The following is a 25,545-nucleotide window of genomic DNA, read 5'->3' on the forward strand; positions in this document are numbered from 1 at the left end:
GTTCAGTCCCTGGTCCAGGAAGATCCCACATGCCATAGAGCAACTAAGCCCATGAGCCACAACTACTGAGCCTGTGCTCTAGAGTCCGCAAGCCACAACTACTGAAGCCCACGCACCTAGAGCCCGTGCTCTGCAACAAGAGAAGCCACTGCAACAAAGAGTAGCCCCCGCTTGCCACAACTAGAGAAAGCCCGTGCGCAGCAACGAAGACCCAATGCAGCCAAAAATAAATAAATAAAATAAACATATATGTAAAAAAATACATCAATAAAGTGTATGTGCCCGGTGCTATTCTAAGCACTACACATGTATTAACTCATTTAGTTCTCTTAACAACCTTATGAGGTAGGTACTAGTATAATACCTATTTTACAGACACCGCAAACTGAGGCACAGAGCAGTTAGGCAGCTTGCTTAAAGTCACATGGCTACTAAGTAGAGAGCAGGGGTTCCAAATCAGGCATCCACATACCTCCACACCTCCAGAGTCTGAACTTACGGTTCCTTCTGTGTGGAAGCTTGTTCCTTTTGCCTGAGATACCAAATGCTCTTCTCCCAGATCCCGCATGGTTGCATTTTTCTGTCATCTAGGTCTCAGCCTAACATCACTTCCTCAGAGGGGCCCTTCCTGACCACCTCATCTAGTTATTCCCCATTTAGTTCTTATCACAGTATCCAATGTAATTTTAATTACAGAATTTATAAATACCTAGTACTTTCTTATTTATTAGTTTACTTTGTGTCATTCCCAATAGAATGAAAGTAAGAACCTCTTCTGTATTGCTACTGTGTTCTGAGAGCCTAGAAAAATGGCTGGCACAGAGTAAGCAATCCATACGTGATTGTTGAATACATGAGTGAGTTTATTTTACCAACACCTTATTGACAGACATTTAGGGTTATTTCTAATCTTTACTACTATTAACCTTTGAGCATCTACCTTATCACTTTCTTACTATGAATTCCTGAACGCTGAATTTCCAGTAAAACGATATGCATGTTCTTAAGGCTTTTGATACATATCATCAAATAACTCTTCAGAAAGGCTGCTCCAATTTATCAATAGTGGATTAAAATGTTCATTTTATCATATTTGCTCCAACACTGTATGTGTTTTTCTTTTAAACCTTTAGCACTCGTTCTTTTTGTTGCTGTTAGTAGACTTTCTAATACAGATTCAAGAGAAAGCAGGTCTGTTAGTTACTAAATAAAGGGCTATCCTAGTCTATGTATAGTCTACATCCTAGTCTCCTAGTATCCTGGAGTCTATCCTACTCATTCTCTCCAAGCAGAATCAAAGAAAGACAAGGCTGAGGAACAAAGACAGCAACTGCCACTGCCTGCCCCTAGCCAACGCAGGGGTCATGTAGCTGGAAGAACACCACAAGGATGGAGAAAGAATGAAGAAAGATGCAACCCCTTCCAGCAAACAGAATATACCTTTCAAACATAACAACAGATCCCTGTGACCACCAAAACAAGTGGTCAGAGATATTTGCGCCAGTGGGTTATTCATCCTACTTTGCCCTCATTTTCTTTGGGGCTTTATTTCTTTGGGAGCTTCTCTCCCATCTTTCATCAGTTGAGTGAGGGCATGGGAGAGGGAGCATAGTATGTGGGTTTTAAGAGTACCTGCACTTAGGCATCAACAGGATGTTCTTCTTTTTTTTTTTTTTTTTTTTTTTTTTGCGGTACGCGGGCCTCTCACTGTTGTGGCCTCTCCTGTTGCGGAGCACAGGCTCTGGACGCGCAGGCTCAGCGGCCACGGCTCACGGGCCCAGCTGCTCCACAGCATGTGGGATCCTCCCGGACGGGGGCACGATCCCGTGCCCCCTGCATCGGCAGGCGGACTCTCAACCACTGCGCCACCAGGGAAGCCCCAACAGGATGTTCTTTTGTCAGAGATTGCCAGACCAAGGTCTGTATGGCTATTTTCTCACTACTGAGCAGTTTTCCCTTTACCTAAGATGTGGTTTTTTAAACTTTTTAAAAGAGCAATAAGGATTTAAAAAAAATCAGTTGCAATATTCTGTCTGTACTTCCTCTAGCCATCCTGACATTCGTAACACCATTAATGAGACAGTGTCAAACCTGATAATGGATCAAATTTCTAAACTCCTAATATGAGAACTGGCATCTTGAATCCTACAGCCTGCATCTGGCTTGCTGGAAGAAAGCCCAATGTCTAGCTATAGAAGAGGGCTGAAGGTCATATGCTGATTGAGGGTGAACCCTGGGCTCAGAAGTGGCAGTGGAAGCCTCAGGGAGCCTAAAGAGGTGCATCACATGCCTAGATTAGCTGAGAGGTTGGGGCTTCACGCCCAGAACGTTTGCTTCAATACAGCAGCTCTGCCTTCATATGTTCTATACACTGGGATTACGTGTGGGATTTATTTTAAAAAAATTAAAAAAAGGTTCTATAGCTGTTTAAAAAATTCTGAAAATCTCAAGTTATATTATCATCCTTATTTTAAAATGAAGAACTGAAACTCAAAAAGGTGAAATGACTTAAGGTTACAGGGTTAAGCAGGTTATTGCTATTATGATTCACTATGAGTTACTGTTGGATTAGTGTGGCTGTCTCAACAACATACTAACAAGGCACTGATAAATTTAAGTTAAAAGTTCTCAGTTTTAGTATCTCTTTATAAAAAGAACCCAAATGATCCGAACCAAATTAGACCAATTTTTCTTAAGTAGACAATAACATGCAGGAAGGTAAATAACTTTCAAGTAAAAATTAATTTTAATATATCTAACATCTTTTAAAACTCAATTTTGATTTTATCTCGGAAACAAAAAATACAATTGTTGAGGCTTTTGTCCAGCCCAGTTCTACAACTCGGAAGGACATGAATATGAGAAATAGCCATTTCTTCCTTCTATTTTTAGGTTACCAACCTGATAAACTATGTTTAATACATCTGTTACTTTTAAAATCAGGGCCCTTGGCTAAAAAAATTAAATTCTAATATACAGCATTTCAAATTCAAAACATATGATCAGAGTTTCCTGTTGACCACCACATTTTGGGAATATAACCTAACCCCCCAAAACCAAACCAAACCAAATCAAACCAATACCCAGAGACACACACACAAAAAAAGTTATTTTAGCTTCCCTTGTTTGCCCTCTTATAAATTCTAAAACAAACAAATAAATTATGTCTAGTGCCTACCTGAGCCATCAGTGGGAACTGAACTTGCATTAATTCCAGAAAGACCAAACAAAGGACATTCTCGATCTGTATTGACATGACCCCATTTGTGACATTTAATGCACCTCACATTTCGAACCTGAGAAATAGTAAACGTTAATTATTTTGGTTACTAAAATATTAATAATCTAACCAATGTTCAACTCCCCGCTCCTTAGCAGAGTTTAGGTTAAATTAGTCTTGTTTTTAAAAGATCTCCAGGGAAAGAGACTCTACAACTATATTTGGTAATGTAATTCAAACACTAAAATCTTTTATCATAAATTATGCCTAAAAGCTAAGCTGAATCCTGTTTCTTTTTTCTAAAAATATTTATTTATTTACTTATTTGGCTGCATCATGTTTTAGTTGCAGCACATGGGATCTCCCTTGCGGCATGCAGGATCTTTCATTGCGGTGTGCAGGCCCTTCTTTGCAGCATGCAGGCTTCTCTCCAGTTGTGGTGTATGGGCTCAGTAGTTGCGGCGTGTGGGCTCTCTAGTTGTGGCACACGGGCTCTAGAGTGCACGGGCTTACTTGCCCAGCAGCATGTGGGATCTTAGTTCCCCAACCAGGGATCGGAACCCCTGTCCCCTGCATTGGAAGGTGGATTCTTTTTTTTTTTAACATCTTTACTGGAGTATAATTGCTTTACAATGTTGTGTTAGTTTCTACTGTATAACAAAGTGAATCAGCAATATGTATACATATATCCCCATATCCCCTCCCTCTTGCATCTCCCTCCCACCCTCCCTATCCCACCCCTCTAGGTGGTCACAAAGCACCGAGCTGACATCCCTGTGCTATGTAGCTGCTTCCCACTAGCTATCTATTTTACATTTGGTAGTATATATATGTCAGTGCCACTCTCTCACTTCGTGCCAGTTTACCCTTCCTCCTCCCCATGTCCTCAAAGTCAATTCTCTACGTCTGCGTCTTTACTCCGGTCCTGCCCCAGATTCACCAGAACCATTTTTTTTTTTTTAGATTCCATATATACGTGTTAGCATACGGTATCTGTTTTTCTCTTTCCGCCTTACTTCACTCTGTATGACATACTCTAGGTCCATCCGCCTCACTACAAATAACTCAATTTCGTTTCTTTTTATGGCTGAGTAATATTCCATTGTATATATGTGCCGCATCTTCTTTATCCATTCATCTGTTGATGGACACTTAGGTTGCTTCCATGTCCTGGCTATTGTAAATAGTGCCACCATGAACACTGTGGTACATGGCTCTTTTTAAATTATGGTTTTCTCAGGGTATATGCCCAGTAGTGGGATTGCTGGGTCATATGGTAGTTCTATTTTTAGTTTTTTAAGGAACCTCCACACATATACATATGTCCCCATATCTCTTCCCTCTTGCGTCTCCCTCCCTCCCACCCTCCCTATCTCAGCCCTCTAGGTGATCACAAACCACCGAGCTGATCTCCCTGTGCTATGTGGCTGCTTCCTACTAGCTATCTATTTTATGTTTGGTAGTGTATATATGTCCACGCCACTCTCTCACTTTGTCCCAGCTTACCCTTCCCCCTCCCCGTATCCTCAGGTCCATTCTCTAGTAGGTCTGCGTCTTTATTCCCGTCTTACCCCTAGGTTCTTCGTGACATTTTTTTTTTTTTAGATTCCATATACATGTGTTAGCATACAGTATTTGTCTTTCTCTTTCTGACTTACTTCACTCTGTATGACAGACTCTAGGTCTATCCACCTCATTACAAATAGCTCAATTTCGTTTCTTTTTATGGCTGAGTAATATCCATTGTATATATGTGCCACATCTTCTTTATCCATTTATCCGATGATGGACACTTAGGTTGTTTCCATCTCTGGGCTATTGTAAATAGAGCTGCAATGAACATTGTGGTACATGACTCTTTTTGAATTATGGTTTTCTCAGGGTATATGCCCAGTAGTGGGATTGCTGGGTCATATGGTAGTTCTATTTGTACTTTTTAAAGGAACCTCCATACTGTTCTCCATAGTGGCTGTATCAGTTCACATTCCCACCAGCAGTGCAAGAGGGTTCCCTTTTCTCCACACCCTCTCCAGCATTTATTGTTTGTAGATTTTTTGATGATGGCCATTCTGACTGGTGTGAGATGATATCTCATTGTAGTTTTGATTTGCATTTCTCTAATGATTAGTGATGTTGAGCATTCTTTCATGTGTTTGTTGGCAATCTAAATATCTTCTTTGGAGAAATGTCTGTTTAGGTCTTCTGCCCATTTTTGGATTGGGTTGTTGGTTTTTCTGATACTGAGCTGCATGAGCTGCTTGTAAATTTTGGAGATTAATCCTTTGTCAGTTGCTTCATTTGCAAATATTTTCTCCCATTCTGAGGGTTATCTTCTCGTCTTGTTTATGGTTTCCTTTGCTGTGCAAAAGCTTTGGAATTTCATTAGGTCCCATTTGTTTATTTTTGTTTTTATTTCCATTTGTCTTGGAGGTGGGTCAAAAAGGATCTTGCTGTGATTTATGTCATAGAGTGTCCTGCCTATGTTTTCTTCTAAGAGTTTTATAGTGTCTGGCCTTACATTTAGGTCTTTAATCCATTTCGAGCTTATTTTTGTGTATGGTGTTAGGAAGTGTTCTAATTTCATCCTTTTACATGGAGCAGTCCAGTTTTCCCAGCACCACTTATTGAAGAGGCTGTCTTTTCTCCACTGTATGTTCTTGCCTCCTTTACCAAAGATAAGGTGACCATAGGTGCATGGGTTTATCTCTGGGCTTTCTATCCTGTTCCATTGATCGATATTTCTGTTTTTGTGCCAGTACCATACTGTCTTGATTACTGTAGCTATGTCATATAGTCTGAAGTCAGGAAGCCTGATTCCTCCAGCTTCGTTTTTCTTTCTCAAGATTGCTTTGGCTATTTGGGGTCTTTTTGTTTCCATACAAATTGTGAAATTTTTTGTTCTATTTCTGTGAAAAACGCCATTGGTAGTTTGATAGGGATTGCACTGAATCTGTAGACTGCTTTGGGTAGTATACTCATTTTCACAATGTTGATTCTTCCAATCCAAGAACATAGTATATCTCTCCATCTGTTTGTATCATCTTTAATTTCTTTCATCAGTGTCTTATAGTTTTATGCATCCAGGTCTTTTGTCTCCTTAGGTAGGTTTATTCCTAGGTATTTTATTCTTTTTACTGCAATGGTAAATGGGAGTGTTTCCTTAATTACTCTTTAAGATTTTTCATCATTAGTGCATAGGAATGCAAGAGATTTCTGTGCATTAATTTTGTATCCTGCTACTTTACCAAATTCATTGATTAGCTCTAGTAGTTTTCTGGTAGCATCTTTAGGATTCTCTATGTATAGTATCATGTCATCTGCAAACAGTGACAGTTTTATTTCTTCTTTTCCAATTTGGATTCCTTTTATTTATTTTTCTTCTCTGATTTCTTGGCTAAAACTTCCAAAGCTATGTTGAATAACAGTGGTGAGAGTGGGCAACCTTGTCTTGTTCCTGATCTTAGTGGAAATGGTTTCAGTTTTTCACCATTGAGAACAATGTTGGCTGTGGGTTTGTCATATATGGCCTTTATTATGTTGAGGTAGGTTCCCTCTATGCCTACTTTGTAGAGAGTTTTTATCATAAATCGGTGTTGAATTTTGTCTAAAGCTTTTTCTGCATCTATTGAGATTATCATATAAGTTTTATCCTTCAATTTGTTAATATGGTGTATCACACTGATTGATTTGCGTATATTGAAGAATCCTTGCATGGAAGGCGGATTCTTAACCACTGGATCACCAGGGAAGTCCCTCCTATTTCTTTTTGTGTGTTACTTTGTGGAAATAAAACAATGTCATCCAAAAAGAAATGGTAAAATACCAAAAAAGAATGATGTCATGGCTTAATGTTAAATCCTCTCATTTAAAAAAATTAACCTTTGAGGTTTCAATTTCCTAAACCAGGGGCTGGCATACTTTTTCTGTAAAGGGCCAGATAGCAAATATTATAGGGTTTATGGGCCAAAGGTCTCTGTTGCAACTACTCAGCTCTGCCAATATACCAGTAATATATAAATGAATAAGTAAGGCAGTGTTCAAAAAAAATGTTATTTATAACAAGGACCTGGCCCTCTGATGATAGTTTGTTCTGGTTCCAGACAGTTTTATATATTTTTTTGACCTTGAGCTAATTCTCCAAATTCCTTGAAAACCACAGAGACCATTATCATTATAACCCTTACTACAAAACTTTGAATCTTATCTTTTATCAGTTTAGTACATTTAATATTTTCTCTCCTAGTCCTTCTATTATCTGATACAAATAGAAACCACAGAGCCCCTTTTCAGCTTAAATACCTTTTGGACAACAGTATAAAGAAGTGTTTATAAAAAAAACTTATTTTTACAGTATAAATATGTGTCACTTGCCTGAATACCAAAGGGCTGATCTCTGATGTTCATGTCATCTTTGGCATATCTATTAAGGAGAGAAAATGTACAAACTCAATATTAAGAACAATTTAATAATTAAACTAAAAATAGTTTTATAGTTCTGAGTAAATTATGAAATGTATGACTTCAATAAATAAATAGAACAATAAAATCTATTTAGTATTTGCAAACACCACTTCATTATTAAGTATCCAGTCTGATGATCTGTGATTTAAAAAAATGAAAAAATAAAAATAGAACTAAAGACTATAATCAACCAAATGAGTTGCATAAGACAAATCATTAAAAATAACCTTTCACATTAGTTGCTTTCTCTAATGAATTAAAAGGCAACATAAGATGGGATATTATCTAAATTTAATGATACACATTTTATCTTAAAAGAAAACCAGCTCTTACTTTTCTCGTGGGGCCCCTTTTTGCCATTCAAATTTGTATTCAGTCTCTCCTTCTGTTTCTTCTTTCTAAAAACATTCATTAAAGTCTTTCAATTTTTCCATAAAATTACAATCTATTGCAAATAAATCCAAACATAGAAAACAGTACTTTACCTCTTTGTTTTCTTGATTGCATATCAAAAACATGGGAGGAAAAAAAGGAAGGTCAAGTTAAAAACTTCAACATAAAAGTCTGCTATCATATACGACACTATGATATCACGGTATTTAATTGTAACTTGTAAGAATGTATTAGTTTGACTTTTTTCTTTCATAAGATAAAATTCAAATCACTGAAGGATAAAAAACAGTGAATAAGAAATAGTGTTTAATAAGCACATTTATTTCTAGTCTTTAAACTTTTATATTTTTCATTGACAGTGAATATTATGCTTTGTATTTACAAGTATACTCAGTAAGAAGGACTAAATACACAAATTATAAAAGAATAAATGTAATTCTGGTGATGTTGAGATTATTTTCCTCCCCAAAGGACAAGTCATGAAATTATTACTAGATTAGACAAATATTTTTAGTATTTATTCTACTGTATTTTTTTTTTTTTTTTTTTTTTTTGCACTACACGGGCCTCTGACTGTTGTGGCCTCTCCCATTACGGAGCACAGGCTCTGGATGCACAGGCTCAGCGGCCATGGCTCAGGGGCCTAGCCGTTCCGCGGCATGTAGGATCTTCCCGGACTGGGGCACGAACCAGTGTCCCCTGCATCGGCAGGCGGACTTTCAACCACTGTGCCACCAGGGAAGCCCTATTCTACTGTATTGATTGCAGTATTTTTTTTTTTTTTGCAGTATGTGGGCCTCTCACTGCTGTGGCCTCTCCTGTTGCGGAGCACAGGCTTTGGACGCGCAGGCTCCGTAGCCATAGCTCACGGGCACAGCCGCTCCGCGGCATGTGGGATCTTCCCAGACCGGGGCACGAACCCGTGTCCCCTGCATCGGCAGGCGGACTCTCAACCACTGCGCCACCAGGGAAGCCCGATTGCAGTATTTTAAAAAATTATTTTACAAAAATAATAGCACTTTTAAAAGATGAAGAGCAACTTCTAAACAATGTCTGTCATAACAGTTCTCAATCTTTACTTGCAAACACATCAAAGAATTAAAAAAAGGAAATGACCAAGTACCTTTTTTAGCCCCTGGTGGAGCCTCATACATGAAATTAAGGCCATTCTTTACACGTTCATCTCCCATAAGCAATCTAAATAAAACAAGACATAAAGTTAGCAATTTTTTGTAGGAGGAAAAAATTACAGAAAAACTGTCCTTCCATACCCCTAAATCCTAAGGGAATTAGGATAAAATATTTTTATTAGAGATAAAGTTCCAGAAGTTTACTCCACTGATTAGATGACATCTGAAATATCTGACTGGAAATTCCAACAGTGCTGCCTCTTTAGTAACTAGTTGTAAATTCTGAGACTTCCTCATTACCTGAGAGATCCCGGCACTCCCAACTGAAATGAGGGAAAAAATGCCATGCTTCCCCTCACATGCTTTTCTTAAACTTTGAAATGCTGTGGAAATAGGGACAACTTTGAAATCCTATACGCCAACACAAATTTGGAATTAAGTTAAATAGTGCCAACATTTTTCTTTAATTGTGAGGAATCAAACAGTTCTAGAAAAATGAGTCTCTCTGGAATTTCTTTAGGAAGGCAAATCCAGTTAATTCTTAAAAGAGTCAAAGGCAATAAGAGAATCAAATTCTTTAGCGAGGCCAATGAAGAGAGAATAAAGATAATCTACAACAGGTTAATTACTATGATGGACTGCTGCATCTTTTTTTTTTTTTTTTTTTTTTTTTTTTTTTTTTGCGGTACGCGGGCCTCTCACCGCTGTGGCCTCTCCCGTCGCGGAGCACAGGCTCCGGACGCGCAGGCTCAGCGGCCACGGCTCACGGGCCCAGCCGCTCCGCGGCATGTGGGATCCTCCCGGACCGGGGCACGAACCCGCGTCCCCTGCATCGACAGGCGGACTCTCAACCACTGCGCCACCAGGGAAGCCCGGACTGCTGCATCTTAAAAATCATTTTCTTTCTTTTTTTTAAAATAAATTTATTTTGTTTATTTATTTTGGCTGCATTGGGTCTTCGCTGCTGCGTGCGGGCTTTCTCCAGTTGCAGTGAGCGGGGGCTACTCTTCATAGCGGTGCGCAGGCTTCTCGCTGCTGTGGCTTCTCTTGTTGAGGAGCACGGGTTCTAGGCACGCAGGCTTCAGCAGTTGTGGCTCACAGGCTCTAGAGTGCAGGCTCAGTAGTTGTGGTGCACGGGCTTAGTTGCTCTGTGGCATGTGGGACCTTCCCAGACCAGGGCTTGAAACCGTGTCCCCTGCATTGGCAGGTGGATTCTTAACCACTGCGCCCCAGGGAAGCCCCTCATTTTATTATTTATCATTTCTGTTTTAACACCAAAAGTTCCCTGTTTGGGTTCTGTTTAGAGAGATATGCTGTGCTTTTTAGAAAAAAAGCTCTGCTACAAATTGAATCAATGGTCAAGTTAAAGCTTTAATTCATAAGATCCAAGTAAAGTACTGATTATAAAGAAGGCTAAAGGGTGAACAGAATTTCCTCTTATTTGGAAAAGGCTATCACAAAGGATAGCCTACATGATTATAGTTCCTCACTTCTTATTCCCACTGGTGTTTACAAAGAATTGTAAAAGAAGAAGAGGGCAAAAGGATGACAGGATCTACCTCTATACAGTGGGATATTATTCAGCAATAAAAGGGAATGAACTACTGACACATGCTACAACATGGATGAACTTCAAAAACACTGAAAAAAATGTTTTTAAAAATACATTTAAAATTTTTAAATTTTTAAATTTTAAATAATTATATTAAATGAAAGAAGCCAATCGCAAAAGACCACATATTGTATGATCCCATTCATATGACATTTCCAGAATAGGTGAATATATAGAGACAAATAAATTAGTGGTTACTTAGAGCTGAGAGGTATTAGGGGGCACAGGGTCTGGAAATGGGGAGTGACTGCTAATGGGTACAAGATTTCTTTTTCGGATGATGAAAATGTTCTGAAATGAGTTATGGTGATGGCTCCAAATTCTATAAATACACTTAAAACCAACATATACTTTAAAGTATATAAATTATATCTTATATTAAATTAACACCATTTAAAAAATTAAAATGGACCATGTGAAAAGCTCAACATCACTAGTTATTAGGGAAATGTAAATTAAAATCATGAGATATCACGTTGTAGTCATTAGGATGCCTATTATCAAAAAAAAAAAAAAAGAAGGAAAATAACAAATGTTGGCAAGGATGTGGAAAAACTGCATTGCTGGTGGGAATGTAAAATGGTACAGTCCCTATGGAAAACTGTTGGGTGGTTCTTCAACAGCCAAACACAGAATTACCAGATGATCCAGCAATTCTACTCCTAGGTAATACCCCAAGGAACTGAAAATAGGGAGCTGAACAATATGTGTATGCCAATGTTTATAGCAACATTATTCAAAACAGCCAAATGGTAGAAGCAATTCAAGTGTCCACTGATGGATGAATGGGTAGACCAACTGTGGTATACACATACAATGGAATGTTATTTGGCCATAAAAAGGAATGAGCTGTGATACATGCTACAATATGGATGAATCTTGAACATGTTATACTAAGTGAAGTACGCCAGACACAAAAGGACAAATACTGTGTAATTCCACTTATATGGTATACCTAGAATAGGCAAATTCATAGAGACAGAAAGAAGAATAGTGTTTACCAGGGGCTGGAGGGAGGGGGAATGGAGTTATTGTTTAATGGGTATAGAGTTTCTATTTGGAGTAATGAAAAAAATTTTGGAAATAGACAGTGGTAATGGTACCAACACTGTAAATGTAATTAACGCCACTGAACTGCATACTTAAAAATGGCAAATTTTGTTTTATATATTCCCACCCCTGAAAAAGCATTTCATTTATATTGAAACAAAAATAACAAAATCAAAACTGGAATATCAATTTCATTTTGTGCAAAACTCAACAGGTATACAAAATAAAAGGAAAAGCTATGATATTGGCATTTCTGTTTTAACTTCAACTAAAAACCTGTACAGATTGTTTTTTTTTTTTGCTGTTGACTCTAAGCTGAGTGAAATGTACAGACTTTTGGACATCCTTTTATTTGTCCAGTCAGAATAATAAATGTGACTGTCATCTTTAAAAAAATGTATGTAGGGATCAATATCCACAAACATTAAGAAACATCTAGGACAGTTAAAAACTTAAAAGGGAAAAAAACAGAGTACTAAGGAACAGAATTGGCTATCAAGGACAATACTTTTGAATGAGGAAAAAAAGAAAAATGTAGCAAATCACTCCAAATACTCATAAATTTGCTTTTATATACTCATAAATTCAAACAAACAAACCTAAAAGCAATGAACACACCTAGTGTCCAGATCCTGGTATGTAAATATCTTTCTCCAATAAAAAGAACCAATAAAACTGCTCCAATGCTGGAGCAGGGAAAAATAAAAGACAAATATTTGATGATCCTGTAGTGCCAGGAAGAACTTTTTTTTTTTTTTTTTTAAAAAGGATGGGGCATGTTAAATGGACATAGGAGTCAAACTGACAGAGCAGGCAAAGGCCAAAACTGGAACAATTTGAGCAAAAAAATAAATAAGAGTATTAGATTATAACCGATTAAATAAATATCTGAGTCCAGGCTGATAGGAATAAATGATTAAATAAATAAGTGAGGGAAAAGGAAAAATCCTCTTTCCAGAAGAATTCAAATTAAACAATGTATAGCAACTGAAATAGAAAATCATTATTAGAATACCACAGTAATAACTGATGCAGGCAAGATCTATCAATGAATACTGACATCAGTGGGCAAAGTTAAGGATATGTGCATAGCTTCAAATATTTCCACCTCCACTATCTCTTCATTGGTGTAACTCAACTATATTGGCTGTTTCCTGAACATCCTCTCCATCTTCCCACCGTGATCATCTTTAATAAGCTTTTACTATATGTAAATCAGTCTCTCAACGGTAGTGCTACTGACATTTTGGACTTGATCATTCTTTGAGTGCACTGTAGGCTGTTTTACAGCATCCCTAGAATCTACCCACTAGGTGCTGTTATCACCCAACCCCTGAATTGTGACAATCAAAAAATGTGTCCAGGGACTTCCCTGGAGGTCCAGTAATTAAGAATCCACCTTCCAAAGCAGGGGACACAGGTTCTATCCCTGGTTGGGGAACTAAGATCCCACATGCCACAGGGCAACTAAGCCTGTGTGCTCTAAACCCCACCCACCACAACTAGACAGCTGGCGAGCTGCAACTATCGAGCCTGCATGCTCTAGAGCCTACACGCCGGAACGAAAGATTCCACATGCTACAATGAAGATCCTGCATGCCGCAACTAAGACCTGATGCGGCCAAAATAAATAAATAAAATTTTTTTTTTAATTAAAAAAAAAAAGTGTCCAAACATTGCCACATGTCTGGGCAATAATGGCCCTCAGTTGAGAACCAAAGATCTATATCCTTACCATTCTTCACAGTTCAGCTTAAATGTCACCTCTTTTATGAAGTCTTACCTTGTTATCCCAAATGGAATTATTTTCTTATGCTAGCATGCCACAGTTTTTATAAAGTGTGTTTTCAATCAGTTATTACCTTCAGCCTTGAACTATATGTATGTACATATCCCTTATTAGATTTTCTTGGGGGTAGAGAGAAACTATGCATCACAATTTTATAGGCCACTACAATACCATTTGTTGTCTTACATGAAGTAGGCACTCAATAAAAGTTAATCAGATTAAATAAATTAGTGAGAAAAGTACTTAATTAAACTAAACATTTTATTTCTTTAATTTTGCTCTTGATATACTATATTTTAAAGAGAGTATTTAGTAATAGTTTAGTATTACTTCGCTTAAGTTCCATGTTTTGATGAAATATACAACTGAGTGGAAGAGAAAATATGACCTATCTAACTAAAGCACCACTATTCATTTGCTTGATTAACCAAGAGAAATCAGCTTCAGTGTTAGACCTGCAAATACAAACATAAATGACAATAGCTAAAGGGCAGGTACTGTACCATAGTAAACCAATGAAGAACTCTAGCTCTGATCCTGCCATTAACAGAACAATGACATGCAGGTCAAATAGAGACACTTCAATTTACTTCTTGAAGCTGTCCTGTGTACCTTTTCATTTCAGTGTATGTTGAAGAAATATCTTTGTAAGAGGCCTCAGTAGTTCAAGTATAGACATTTATTTTTCTTCTAAGTTTTGTATAAGTTGGGACTTCTCTATAAACTGTATGTGGAGTCACATCAATCAGTATTTTATGTGAATTATGGGTAAGGTTGGAAAAAGTGCCCATCTATCAATATAAGAGTAAAGACAGTTCACAGGGAATACAATCCTATCATTGGGGCATTCAGTTCAATAAAGCTCATTTAATATATGATTCAGTAAAGGATATTCTCATGCAATTGACTATTCTAAAAACACTAGCATAGTGGAATTTCTTACCTATTATCATATGATTCTTGTTCTTTAAGATATTGTTGCATTAATTCTTCTTGTTTCTTCTTATCATATGATATTTTCTGTTCTGCCATCCATACCTAAATTAGTAAAGTACAAAACTTAAGTAGGAAGTTTGCTCTCTTTTATAATAAAATATAAAATGCTATTGTATATAGTTTACAACATCATCTATTTTGGTCATAATGTCATTATCACGAAACAACAGTTGAAAATCTGATTTGTGCTTTTATATAAGTCCTTAAATATAATCATTCAAAACAGCTAAACTTTCAGGCAAAAATGTCAAACTTGATAACCACGCTGAGCACTTGGGGTACAACTGCTTCTTGCATTCAATCCCTCTGTTGTTGTTTCAGAGATGAGAACAACCATCTCTCTACATGGAATATGTCTAGTCCAAAAAACATACAGGGCACAACCAGTAAGGTTAAATGGTGCCCATGGATGCCAGTGGGTGTCACTGACACCCCAAGAGAGGAGAAATGGAAGACAAATAGGAGAAAAAAGGAAAGGAGATGAAAGGTAGTTGTAGAAAAAAGGGAAGAGACAAGAGAGGAATCAAAGAGATGCATCTGACGTCCTGCAGTTGCTCAAGGGCACCACCACCACAGGCTGAATGCGTCCCTGTGTGAAATTCTCAGAATCGTAGAAGTGGTGACGGTAAAAGGCCCACACAACTTATGCAGGATATTTAATCATGTTACTTCCAGGTTTGAAAGGTATCAGTGACTTCCTACCTCCTATAAAGTAAAGGACAAAATGTTTGATAACCATTCAACATAAACAGCAAGGCAAAACTTTCTCTCCCAACAAGCTAAGTTTTAGAAGGTAAATTCAAGTAAAAATATTTACACTGATAAAATTATAATTATTAAATGTAGGTGGGGGCAGATAAGTTTGGGGAGAAGGATGGGGGACAAGACTGCCATTATTCAATTTTAGATGCAAAACAGTAGTTATCAGTATTTAATAGTGCTCAGATAGGAAGCTTCTATGGGCACCACAATCTGAGATTAATATGGAGATAAAAGCAAAAATAGAAATGAAAAGAGAACCCTTCAGGGACAGATATACCAGAAATTTCTTTTGGTATAAGTTTCTGAAAGTTTCTTCCACTGCCTTCATAACATAATATACATGCCATAACCAACATAACATTACCAATGTAATGTTATAGTAGAAGAAAAGTCTACACTTGGGATGGGCAGTAAAAGGCACATGTTTGGAATTTTCACTGTAGCTCAAAATGCAAACAGTTGCAATAGAAAAATGCAAGGTCTCATTGCCTGGTCAAATAATATATTAATAATAACATTCTAATGATTAACATATTCTAACAATAACTACCATTTATTTAAAGCTTTAGACTTTACAAAGTTATTTTACTAGTCTCAATTGCTCAAGAGCTTAAATACATGAATATTTATGATGAACTAGAATAAAAAGTAGTAAAACATATTCTTGCCTACAAAATACTCAGAATCTGCTAACAGAAAATCATACTAACTTTTCCGTATGTTTAAGATATTTCATAATAAAAAAGACAGGAATTGTGTAAATAAACAGTAACAATATTTGGGCCTGGGCTGAGGGCGGGGGAGGGGGGTATATGGTGACTGTGTTTTTCATAACTTATGTTTTTATATGGTTGCATTTACGCCAATAAATCCTCAGCTGGGAAAAAAAATAGTAACAATAAAAATTGATATTTGGAACAGAGTATGTTCAACATGAAGAAATAGAACAAGACAGTGTTCTAGGGGGCAAGGAAGAAGGCTGGTATAATGGAATGCTTTATAGCCAAGTTTTGGTTTTTAGAAGTTCTTTATGTTTTAAATGAAGTAACTATATTCACAGGTAGCCAATATTATTCGTTTTGTATATCCTTCCAAAGATGTTCACATGGACACACACATAATATACATAATATAATATACACACATGCATTTTTGGTCACTCTTTTCATAAATGGTAACATATACAGCATATATATACAATATGCTGTACACAGAGAATATGTATAAAATAAAATTCTATACCATGAAGATCATTCCCAGATCAGTAAACAAAATGCTTTCTTGTTTTCTGGGGGATGGGGTGCTGAAGAATATCATTCTTTTGTGGGGCTACACCACCATTCATTTAACCAATCTCCTGCTGTACTGATGGGCATTAAGAAATTTCCAATCTTTTACTATTACAAACTCAGCTGCAATAAGTAACCCTGTTACACAAGTAGCTTCATACATGTTAAACAGGATTTTGAAGCGGATCAAAATTTTGTCAAAGGAAAAACAGGGTAAGATATTACCAGCAGAGGGAACAACTCAGACAAAGATCCAGAAGTGTAAAACAGGAATTAAGTAGCTTGATTTTACCAGAGTATAAAATCTATGGTGGGAGAATAGCAGTAAGGCATGAAGAAGGAAAAATAAACTGGAGCCTGGTTACCTGGACTTAATCCTGTAGTATTTTAATAAGGAGCTAGAAGAAATCAGAGTTGTGCTCTAAAATGACTACTCTATGGAAACACCCAAATATTCATCAAATGATAGATAAATAAAATGTGCTATATCCATATAATGGAATTATTCAGCAATAAAAAGGAATGTAATACTGATACATTCTACAACATGAACTCTGAAACATTATGCTAAGTGAAAGAAGGCAGTCACAAAAAAATAACATATTGCATGATTCCATTTATATGAAATGTCGAGAATAGGCAAATCCACAGAAACAAAAAGCAGATTAGTGGTTGACTAGGGCTGGGGAGGGGGAAGGATTAAAGACAAATGGGAGTGACTGTTAATAGATATGGGTTTGGGGGGGCGTGATGAAAATCTTTTAGAACTTTTGTGGTGATGGTAAAATTCATAAATATACTAAAAACTACTGAATTGTACACTTTAAATGGGTGATTGTATGGTATGTGAATTATACCTCAATAAAACTGCTAAATAAAAAAATAATTATTCTGATGGCTAGATGGGTAGAGAAGGATTTGAGAGGGGTCAAGACTGGCAGTAGAAAAACCAGTTAGGAAATATAATTGTCTACGTGAAAGATGATGAGGGTCTAAGCTAAGATACAGGCAGTAGTGACAAGGAGGAGAGATGGATTCAACAGATATCTGAGAGGTAAGACCAATAGAATTTATTAGCTGACAAGATAAAGGAGTGATGGGAAAGGACAAATCCTGAGTCTCTGGCCTGGGTGACTGGATGAAGGGTTGTGTTACTACCTGTATGTCGTACTGATATGAGAATAGGAAGTATAAAAAGAAGAGCAGATTTAGGATAAAAGGTAAGTTCCATTTCAAATATGCTGAGTTTGAGATGCCTGTAGGATATCAAGATGAAACTGTCTAGTATATAGCTGTCTTCAGGTGCCTCCAGCTAAGGGGAAAGATCTCGCACTGTAGATTTGAAAGTCAGGAGTAAATAAGGGGTGGTTAAAACTATAAAATTGGCTGTGATTGTTTGGGAAAGCATACAGAGTAAGCAAGACATGGGCCAGGGATGAAACTCTTGTTACCACCTGTATTTTAGGAGCAGGCTAAGGATAAGGGTGTGTGTAGGGGCAATTAATATTTTATTGAGCACTCACTCTATGTGTTGGGCAGAGTGCTAGGTGGTGGTACTTATTTCAAAGTCTTTATCTACACCATCTTATTTAGTCCTCATAACAATTTTCACAAGTCAAGGCAACTGATACTAATCATTCTTAACTTATAGATTAGGACACTGAGGATCAGGGACATTAAATATTTTGTGTGGCTAAAAGTGACTGTGCTGGAAAAACAGAATCTAGGTCTGGTTTCAATGCTTATACTCCTCCTACCTCACCATTCTGCTTTCCACTACTATAATACTCAACTCAGTTTTTCTATACTGGACATAGTAGACCTGTAAGTGGTTATTTAAAAAGCCAAAGTTCAATGAGGTCACCAGACATGATCAAGTGGGATAAAAAGAGTAAGCAAGGTGTGGCTTTATTTCCCTTTTAAGATCTATCTTAAATAGACAGGGAGTCTTCTTTGTACAGGACAGCAGAGCTCAGAAGCCGCGATCTCTGGGATTCGAAAAGTCAACATCAGAATCTGCTGCGGGAAGTTATGAGGAAGCCGGTTATCGGTCTTCATATCTTAAAGATTTACATTCTAGCTGACAAAACCGAAAGAGCACACAGAGCCGCCCGTCTCCTGGCTGATGTACAACAGAATAAACGAGGGCCAGCGGAGAAGGGACGAGAACGTCAGGGCTTTAGGCATGGAGAAGAGGCGACTGTCCCAGGGATCCCAGAGACTCCACCACTCTCACCTCCAGGAACCCCTGGGAACCCAGGCGCCAAGGGCCTGCTCCCCGTACTCACTTTCTTGATGTTGGATTTGGAGGCAGGATGAAAGTCCTTCTTGCACATGAAATTGGCGAAGGATTTTCCCATTTTGGAGCCTGAGCTGGGGAAGGCAGCCGCTGGATCTGAGCGCAGCGTAAACAAACTCTGCTGCCTAACCGGAACTGCGCCTCCCGTGGCAGAGAGAACTTCCGGGGTCAAAAGGGACAGCTTCCGGCAATTAGCGCTTGTGGTGCTCCCTCTTCGCCCCTTCCTCCTTTCACTTTGGGCCCCTCGGAGGCCAGGTGAGGGGCGTGCACAGGGGTGGGGCGAGCATAGTAGTTGTAGGAAGCGGGAAGTCGGGAACCGCGGCGCGGCGGCGCCGAGGGGCTCCTGAGAGGGGTCCGGGCCGCGGCGCGGGCTGCAGTTTGGGTGCAGCCAGTTTGGGTGAGGAGTGCGGGCTGGGTGGCGGCTTTTCTGCAAGGAGGTGCTTGAAGTCCGAGCCCTTTACTCTGTGAACTCCATTTCGAGTTGCATAAACTTTTCTAAACCAACTTTTTCCATCTGTGTTACTAAAGTAGTAATTCTTGCCCTAACTGTAGCACGTTTGTGAGGATCAAACGATGTGATGTTTCTGAAACCGCTCGGTGAACTAAAGCATATAAAGTAGAATGTCAACTCCAAAGGAGCGAGGACTCTATTTTGTTACCAGTACGGTGCCTGGTGCAGAAAGATATTTATGAACATTTGTTAAATGACGAATACATTTTAGGAGTTAGTAAAGGCTCTCAAGGCTTCCCCTCCTAAATGGGCTAGGTGTCTTACTAACTAGGTGGCATGTTTCCTTAGCTTTCCTTATTACCGCAGTTAGCTTAGATCACCTAGTGAAGCTTGATGGCTCTTGAAACTTCACGGTTTTGAGTGGACGTGGCTGTAGGGGATCCACCAACCAAATCCTCTCGCGGGAGGGGGTGTGCGTGATCTCAAGAATAAGCCTTTTGTAAGAAATTGACTCTTCTGATGAGTAATAATAACAGCTTTAAGTGATATGTTCTAAGAACTGAAAAACGCTTTACACACTGTCTTATTAAATTCTCTTAACAGCCCCCAAGATATTTACCGATGAGGCAGGAGACTTAGAGATTAAATAGCCTGCCAAAGTTAGGTAGTGGTGGAATTAGTTTTGGAACACAAATAGAAGGCGATCTAGGATATAAAGGTTGAAATTCACACGGAAAAGAACAGAAGCAATTGTGACCGCTCTGTTTCCATCATTGAGGAAAATAGAAAAACCCTTAGGTGTTTCAGGCTGAAGTTGTTTCTTTCTTACTTGAGTCATTTTGTTTTCTTTTGAATGAATCATTTATTACATTTAAATCTGAAACTCTAAAACAATGTGCCATTCTGGAAGCAAACAAATTCGACTAAATTGAGGATTTAAGATTTTTCAAATTACAAATGAAGACATGATCTTGATATTAAATTATACAATCAGGATTCACAAGTTGAATGTGAACGTCTTCCTGGAAATAACAACAATTTGGAATTTTATTGACATGTTTTTGTATTTGTCTGATTCAGTGAGTCTGTTTCAAAATTTCAGTCTTATTAGTATTGTAACCAGTTCAAAAGAGATCCTGTCTTCCCATCTTTGAGGAAACACTGGGTATATAATACTGTGACTTTTCCATAAGTGCCAGTGATGAGAATACAAAGATTAATAAGACAGACTCTCAGCTCTCAAGGATCTCACTGTCCACTAAGAAGACATATATACACAAATATAGTCTTTATAACAGTAGAGCTAGGTACAGGTGTTCCCAAATATGGAAATAGTGAAAGGAGATTCAAGGAAGACTTCGGGAGAGAAAGAGCTTAGAGAGTAATTTGACCTATAGACTAGAAGAAGGTACTTGTTCCTATTTTCTTACTAAATCTTGTAGTATTAGATTCATTCCCAAGTCATTTTCTTACTGATACGAAATTTGAAACTTTAATGAATATCCTATGTTAGATATGGCAGTAATATCCCCTGGTCATCAAGTAAAACTCTTTGTTGTGTATATACTAAAAATGCTTTTCTCTTTTTATTTTGAATCTTCCATATGATTTTTAGTTTTAAAAAAAATGGAACCTTGTTCCTGTGACACTTTTGTGGCACTACCTCCAGCAACAGTTAATAACAGGATTATTTTTGGAAAAAATTCAGATAGACCCTGTGATGAAGTACAGGAGGTAGTTTATTTTCCTGCTGCAGTTCATGACAATCTGAAGGAACATCTTAAGGTAGGTGAAATGCATGTTTTGTTAGCGATATTTTTCTTTAAAAATATCATGAACAGGTTTTTAAAAATCATTAACTATTTGGCAGAGGCTATAGAAGTTAAAAATTTTAATTTGAAAAATAATTTGAATCAGAACTAGACTTCTGGTCTTTAATTTCAATGATTTGGAGGAAGCTGAAATAACAATAATAAGAAATGTTAATTCTTTGATCAGATATTTGAATGCTTACCATATGCAAGCATGTCGAATAGGGCAAAGCCTGCTGTCAAGACTAGTTCTGTCTTCCAGGAGCTTAGAGTCTAGTAGAGGAATAGGATGTGTATGTAACTAACCACATTGTAAAAAAGGATGGTTTAAATGCTACATTTAAGTAAGGGCAGCAAGTTGTGACATCAGTGGAGAAGCAAGTAATTCAGACTAGGAATTAAGGAGGGCTTCACCAGGAGTTGGGGTTTCAGCTGGAGTTTGATGGGCAAAAAGGATTCTGATTGGTGTAGAATAGGAAAAATCATTCCAGACTCTGGAAGTAACAGTTTTATCATCAAAAAAGGTTTTTGGATCCAGTGGTAACACTATCAACACTATACACTTTATGCAGTCACTTGATAGTATACAGGTCAATTAAAGGACCCTTTAAATTTTTTATTTAAAAAATCCATTTAGCATGGAACTTAAAGTAAAAATTTCATACTATGCTTTTATTCCTAAGTTATATATATTTTAGATTCCGTTTTATTGATATTCTAATACCAAAATATATTAAATATTAGACATTTTATGTATACAGTTGTTTCTCCACATCCGTGGGGGATTGGTTCCAGGAGCCCCTAGGATATCAAAATCCTTTGATGCTTAAGTCCCTTATATAAAATAGCATATAAATGCATATAACCTATGCACATCCTCCTGTAAACTTTAAATTATCTCTAGATTATTTATAGTACAATGTGAATGGTATGTAAATAGTTGTAAATACAATGTAAATGCTGTCTAAATAGTTTCCAACAAATGTCAAATTCAAGTTTTGCTTTTTGGAACTTTCTGGAATGTTTTTTCTTTTCCTGAATAGTTTCAATCTGTGTTTGGTTGAATCTGTGGACGTGGAACCTGTGTGTGTGGAGGGCTGACTTTACTAGGCCAATTTTTTTCTTTTGCTGAGATTATTTATTCATCTTGGGTCCATTTCTTTTTTTTATTATTTTTTATTTATTTGGTTGCACCAGGTCTTAGTTGCGGTAGGCAGGCTCCTTAGTTGCAGCTCATCAGCTCCTTAGTTGAGGCACATGGGTGCCTTAGTTGTGGCGTGTGAACTCTTAGTTGCGGCAGGCATGTGGGATCTAGTTCCCTGACCAGGGATCAAACCCAGGCCCCCTGCACTGGGAGCATGGAGTCTTATACACTGCGCCACCAGGAAAGTCCCTTGGATCCATTTGTATTTTATCTCTTCATATTTAAGCCTCACCTATCCTCTAAGCCAGTGGTTCTCATTCTTTTCACTGCTGTGGATATACTTGGTGATTCCCACATGTGACATGGGCATCTATATATTTAAGGGCTACCATATGGAACTTACATCACCAATCAAGAAACACTGGACATTGAGTTTGAGATCTGTTTCCTTACACTTCAACTCAGATACATCTTTCTCTACAAAATGTTTCAAGATTCCACAGCTAGAAACTATCCCTTTCCTGAGCTTCCATTAGCACCCCATCTTCACTTTTCTTCATAGTCTTTATACTTTATATTTCATTGTATCTTAGGTAATAATGTAGAAGTCTTAGTTTCTTGACAGCAAGATCTGCATCTGATTCATCTTTGAAACCAATATATCTCTTAGCAATGTTTTATCGTAGGAGATGCTTAGCAAATATCTGAATGAATAAATGCTCTAGGGACAATGTTTTAAGTGTAATGCCTCTATTATTGAAATTTTCAATTTAGTTATCTCTTTCATAATCGTCATGTCTTCTGATGGATTTTAAGATTCTAGACTTTGATAACTTTTCTTTTTTGGTTTTATTGTTATTGTTATGACTTTCTCTACAGTGTACTTACATAGAAATTGATCAAGTTCCTGAAACATATGCTATTGTCCTTAGTCGCCCAGCTTGGTTATGGGGGGCAGAAATGGGAGCCAATGAGCATGGAGTTTGCATTGGGAATGAAGCTGTATGGGGAAGAGAAGAAGTTTGTGATGAAGAGGCACTACTGGGCATGGACCTTGTCAGGTTATTTTTTTGTTATATTTTTGCACTGTAGAACTTGTCTAAATTTAAAATTTGTTGTTAACTCTTAACATGTTTTTATCTTCCCTTTTTTTTCATTTTTTGGACTTTGATATTTTAGTTTGTGTTAAAAATGCTTCAGAATACAGGCATTCAATTTCAAGACTCTCAAATATCGTTAATTAGGAGAAGGGAAGGAGTTGAAAATTATGATTCATTGGAAGTACCTAACTTACTTTATCAGACTGTAACTAATTCTCACAGTGACCTTGTGGGGTATTATTATTATCCTAATTTTACAGATGAGATACCTAAGGTTCAGAGATAAGGTGATTTGCCATTAAACTACCAAGTTGGAATTTGAACGATGATCTTTTTGACTCCAACTCTTTGTTTTCATGATTCCAAACTGACTTCACTACTTCACAAGGAATAGTTTAGAAGTTGGATTTCAGTGTATCTGTTAACTTGAAAGGATTTTTACTTGGAATATAAACACAAAATCTCATGTGCATGAAATTATTTAAGAAACATAATGGAAATTTATTTTAATCTGAGAACTTTAATATTTTTGTTTTAGACTTGGTCTTGAAAGAGCTGATACAGCTGAAAAAGCCCTCAATGTCATTGTTGATTTATTAGAAAAATATGGCCAGGGTGGAAATTGTTCAGAGGGCAAGATGGTATTTAGCTATCACAACAGTTTCCTGATAGCTGATAGGAATGAAGCCTGGGTTCTGGAGACTGCAGGGAAGTACTGGGCAGCAGAAAAAGTACAAGGTATGGACAACTTTTCATGATTTAATTTGTTTTACAATTAATAAAAAACCTCTTAGTTGCATTTAATTGTTTTTCAAGATTTATAGTCCAGTGCAATGAAGGCGAAAACTGAAGGGGAAATGAAAAAATTTGAAAGAACATACATTGAAAGAGCACTATAAAGGGCTTTCTTGAAAAAGAGGAAAAGGTGGTGTTATCTCTTTTTAATATATATGACATTAATTTCATATAACCTGTATACATTTTCTGTGCAGTAGCTCTTGGCTGTTTTATCGTACTTTTTCACTTTTTTTAAACCCCTCCCCTTTTTCACTTTTTTATGAAGTGAAACCATTTCTTTACCATTTTTTCCTGTTTTAACTTTGGGCTGAACTCCAAAATTTTATCATGTGTGGATATGGAGGTGAGGACAGGGTAGTGTTATTGGGGATTGGTGACTGTGGGTTTAGTCGTTAGAATATATTGATACAATAGTAAAGTATAAAAATTTGATGTCATTGAGTAAATAACACAGTTGATTGTTTTAGAATGCTTTGCTTTTTTTCCCCTTGATTTCTTTGTAACCATATATTCCTCTCATTTTTCAAGTGATGAAATCCAGAGATATGAAGTGATTTACTCAAGGCAGTGAATGAGAGACTTAGAATTTAAATCTTTCTATCCTGACTCTCAGTTCAGTATTCTTTCACTAGAGTACAACCTTGTGCTTAAGCATGATCATGTACTTCTTGTGTAATTACCTCCTGCATCTCATAGTTTTACAGGGGGGATAAGATACACATGTGAAAATATTAAATGGCAGGTGAATGACACACACACATATATGCTATGAACATTTAGAGAAAGGAAAAGTCATCGTGAGCTGGAGAAATTTGGGATGTCTTCATGAAGGTAGCCTTGAGCTTTGGAGGATTTGGATGTTATTTTTCAAAACAGGTCATTGACAGTTGTTTTGATGGACATTTTATTTTATATTTTGCATGTATGTTTATTAATACACAAAACTGAATTTAGACTCTTTTTATTATTGTGATAATTGGCCTGATTATACCATTAATTACTTTTTATTTTGTCAAGTGTGCTACATCCAAGAGAAAAACAAATTCTGTTGAAAAAGATAGCCCCACCGAGCCATCCAAAACAAACACCTTCACTGAGTCTGATTATCCAATTGTAGATTAACTTTGCCAACTTGTTTCTCTTCCTATTACTAAATTAGCCCAAGAACTAAGTAGTTTAACTATAGGGAATTATCTACTCATGGAAAATTCCTCTTCTCTTTGATTCTATCATGACTTAA

The 25,545-nt window shown here is 37.3% G+C and overlaps 2 protein-coding genes across 2 annotated transcripts in view; one reads left to right on the forward strand and one right to left on the reverse strand.

Moving 5' to 3' along the window:
* CIR1 (corepressor interacting with RBPJ, CIR1) overlaps positions 1–19,143 on the reverse strand; it is a 45,190-nt gene extending 26,047 nt beyond the window's left edge. The window contains exons 1-7 of the mRNA XM_065880149.1: positions 18,991–19,143; positions 14,599–14,693; positions 9,198–9,271; positions 8,167–8,177; positions 8,015–8,079; positions 7,592–7,640; positions 3,179–3,296 (exon numbers count right to left, since the gene is read on the reverse strand). Coding sequence (XP_065736221.1) covers positions 3,179–3,296; positions 7,592–7,640; positions 8,015–8,079; positions 8,167–8,177; positions 9,198–9,271; positions 14,599–14,693; positions 18,991–19,062 — 484 coding nt within the window. The 5' untranslated portion in view covers positions 19,063–19,143. The remainder of the gene's footprint in view (positions 1–3,178; positions 3,297–7,591; positions 7,641–8,014; positions 8,080–8,166; positions 8,178–9,197; positions 9,272–14,598; positions 14,694–18,990) is intronic.
* A 1,932-nt stretch (positions 19,144–21,075) lies between these two features.
* SCRN3 (secernin 3) overlaps positions 21,076–25,545 on the forward strand; it is a 32,082-nt gene continuing 27,612 nt past the window's right edge. Inside the window, exons 1-3 of the mRNA XM_065880488.1 lie at positions 21,076–21,237; positions 23,287–23,468; positions 24,046–24,245. Of these exons, the coding sequence (XP_065736560.1) occupies positions 21,079–21,237; positions 23,287–23,468; positions 24,046–24,245 (541 nt within the window). The 5' untranslated portion in view covers positions 21,076–21,078. The remainder of the gene's footprint in view (positions 21,238–23,286; positions 23,469–24,045; positions 24,246–25,545) is intronic.

This window comes from Phocoena phocoena, chromosome 7 (assembly GCF_963924675.1).
Source record: "Phocoena phocoena chromosome 7, mPhoPho1.1, whole genome shotgun sequence".
NCBI lineage: Eukaryota > Metazoa > Chordata > Mammalia > Artiodactyla > Phocoenidae > Phocoena > Phocoena phocoena.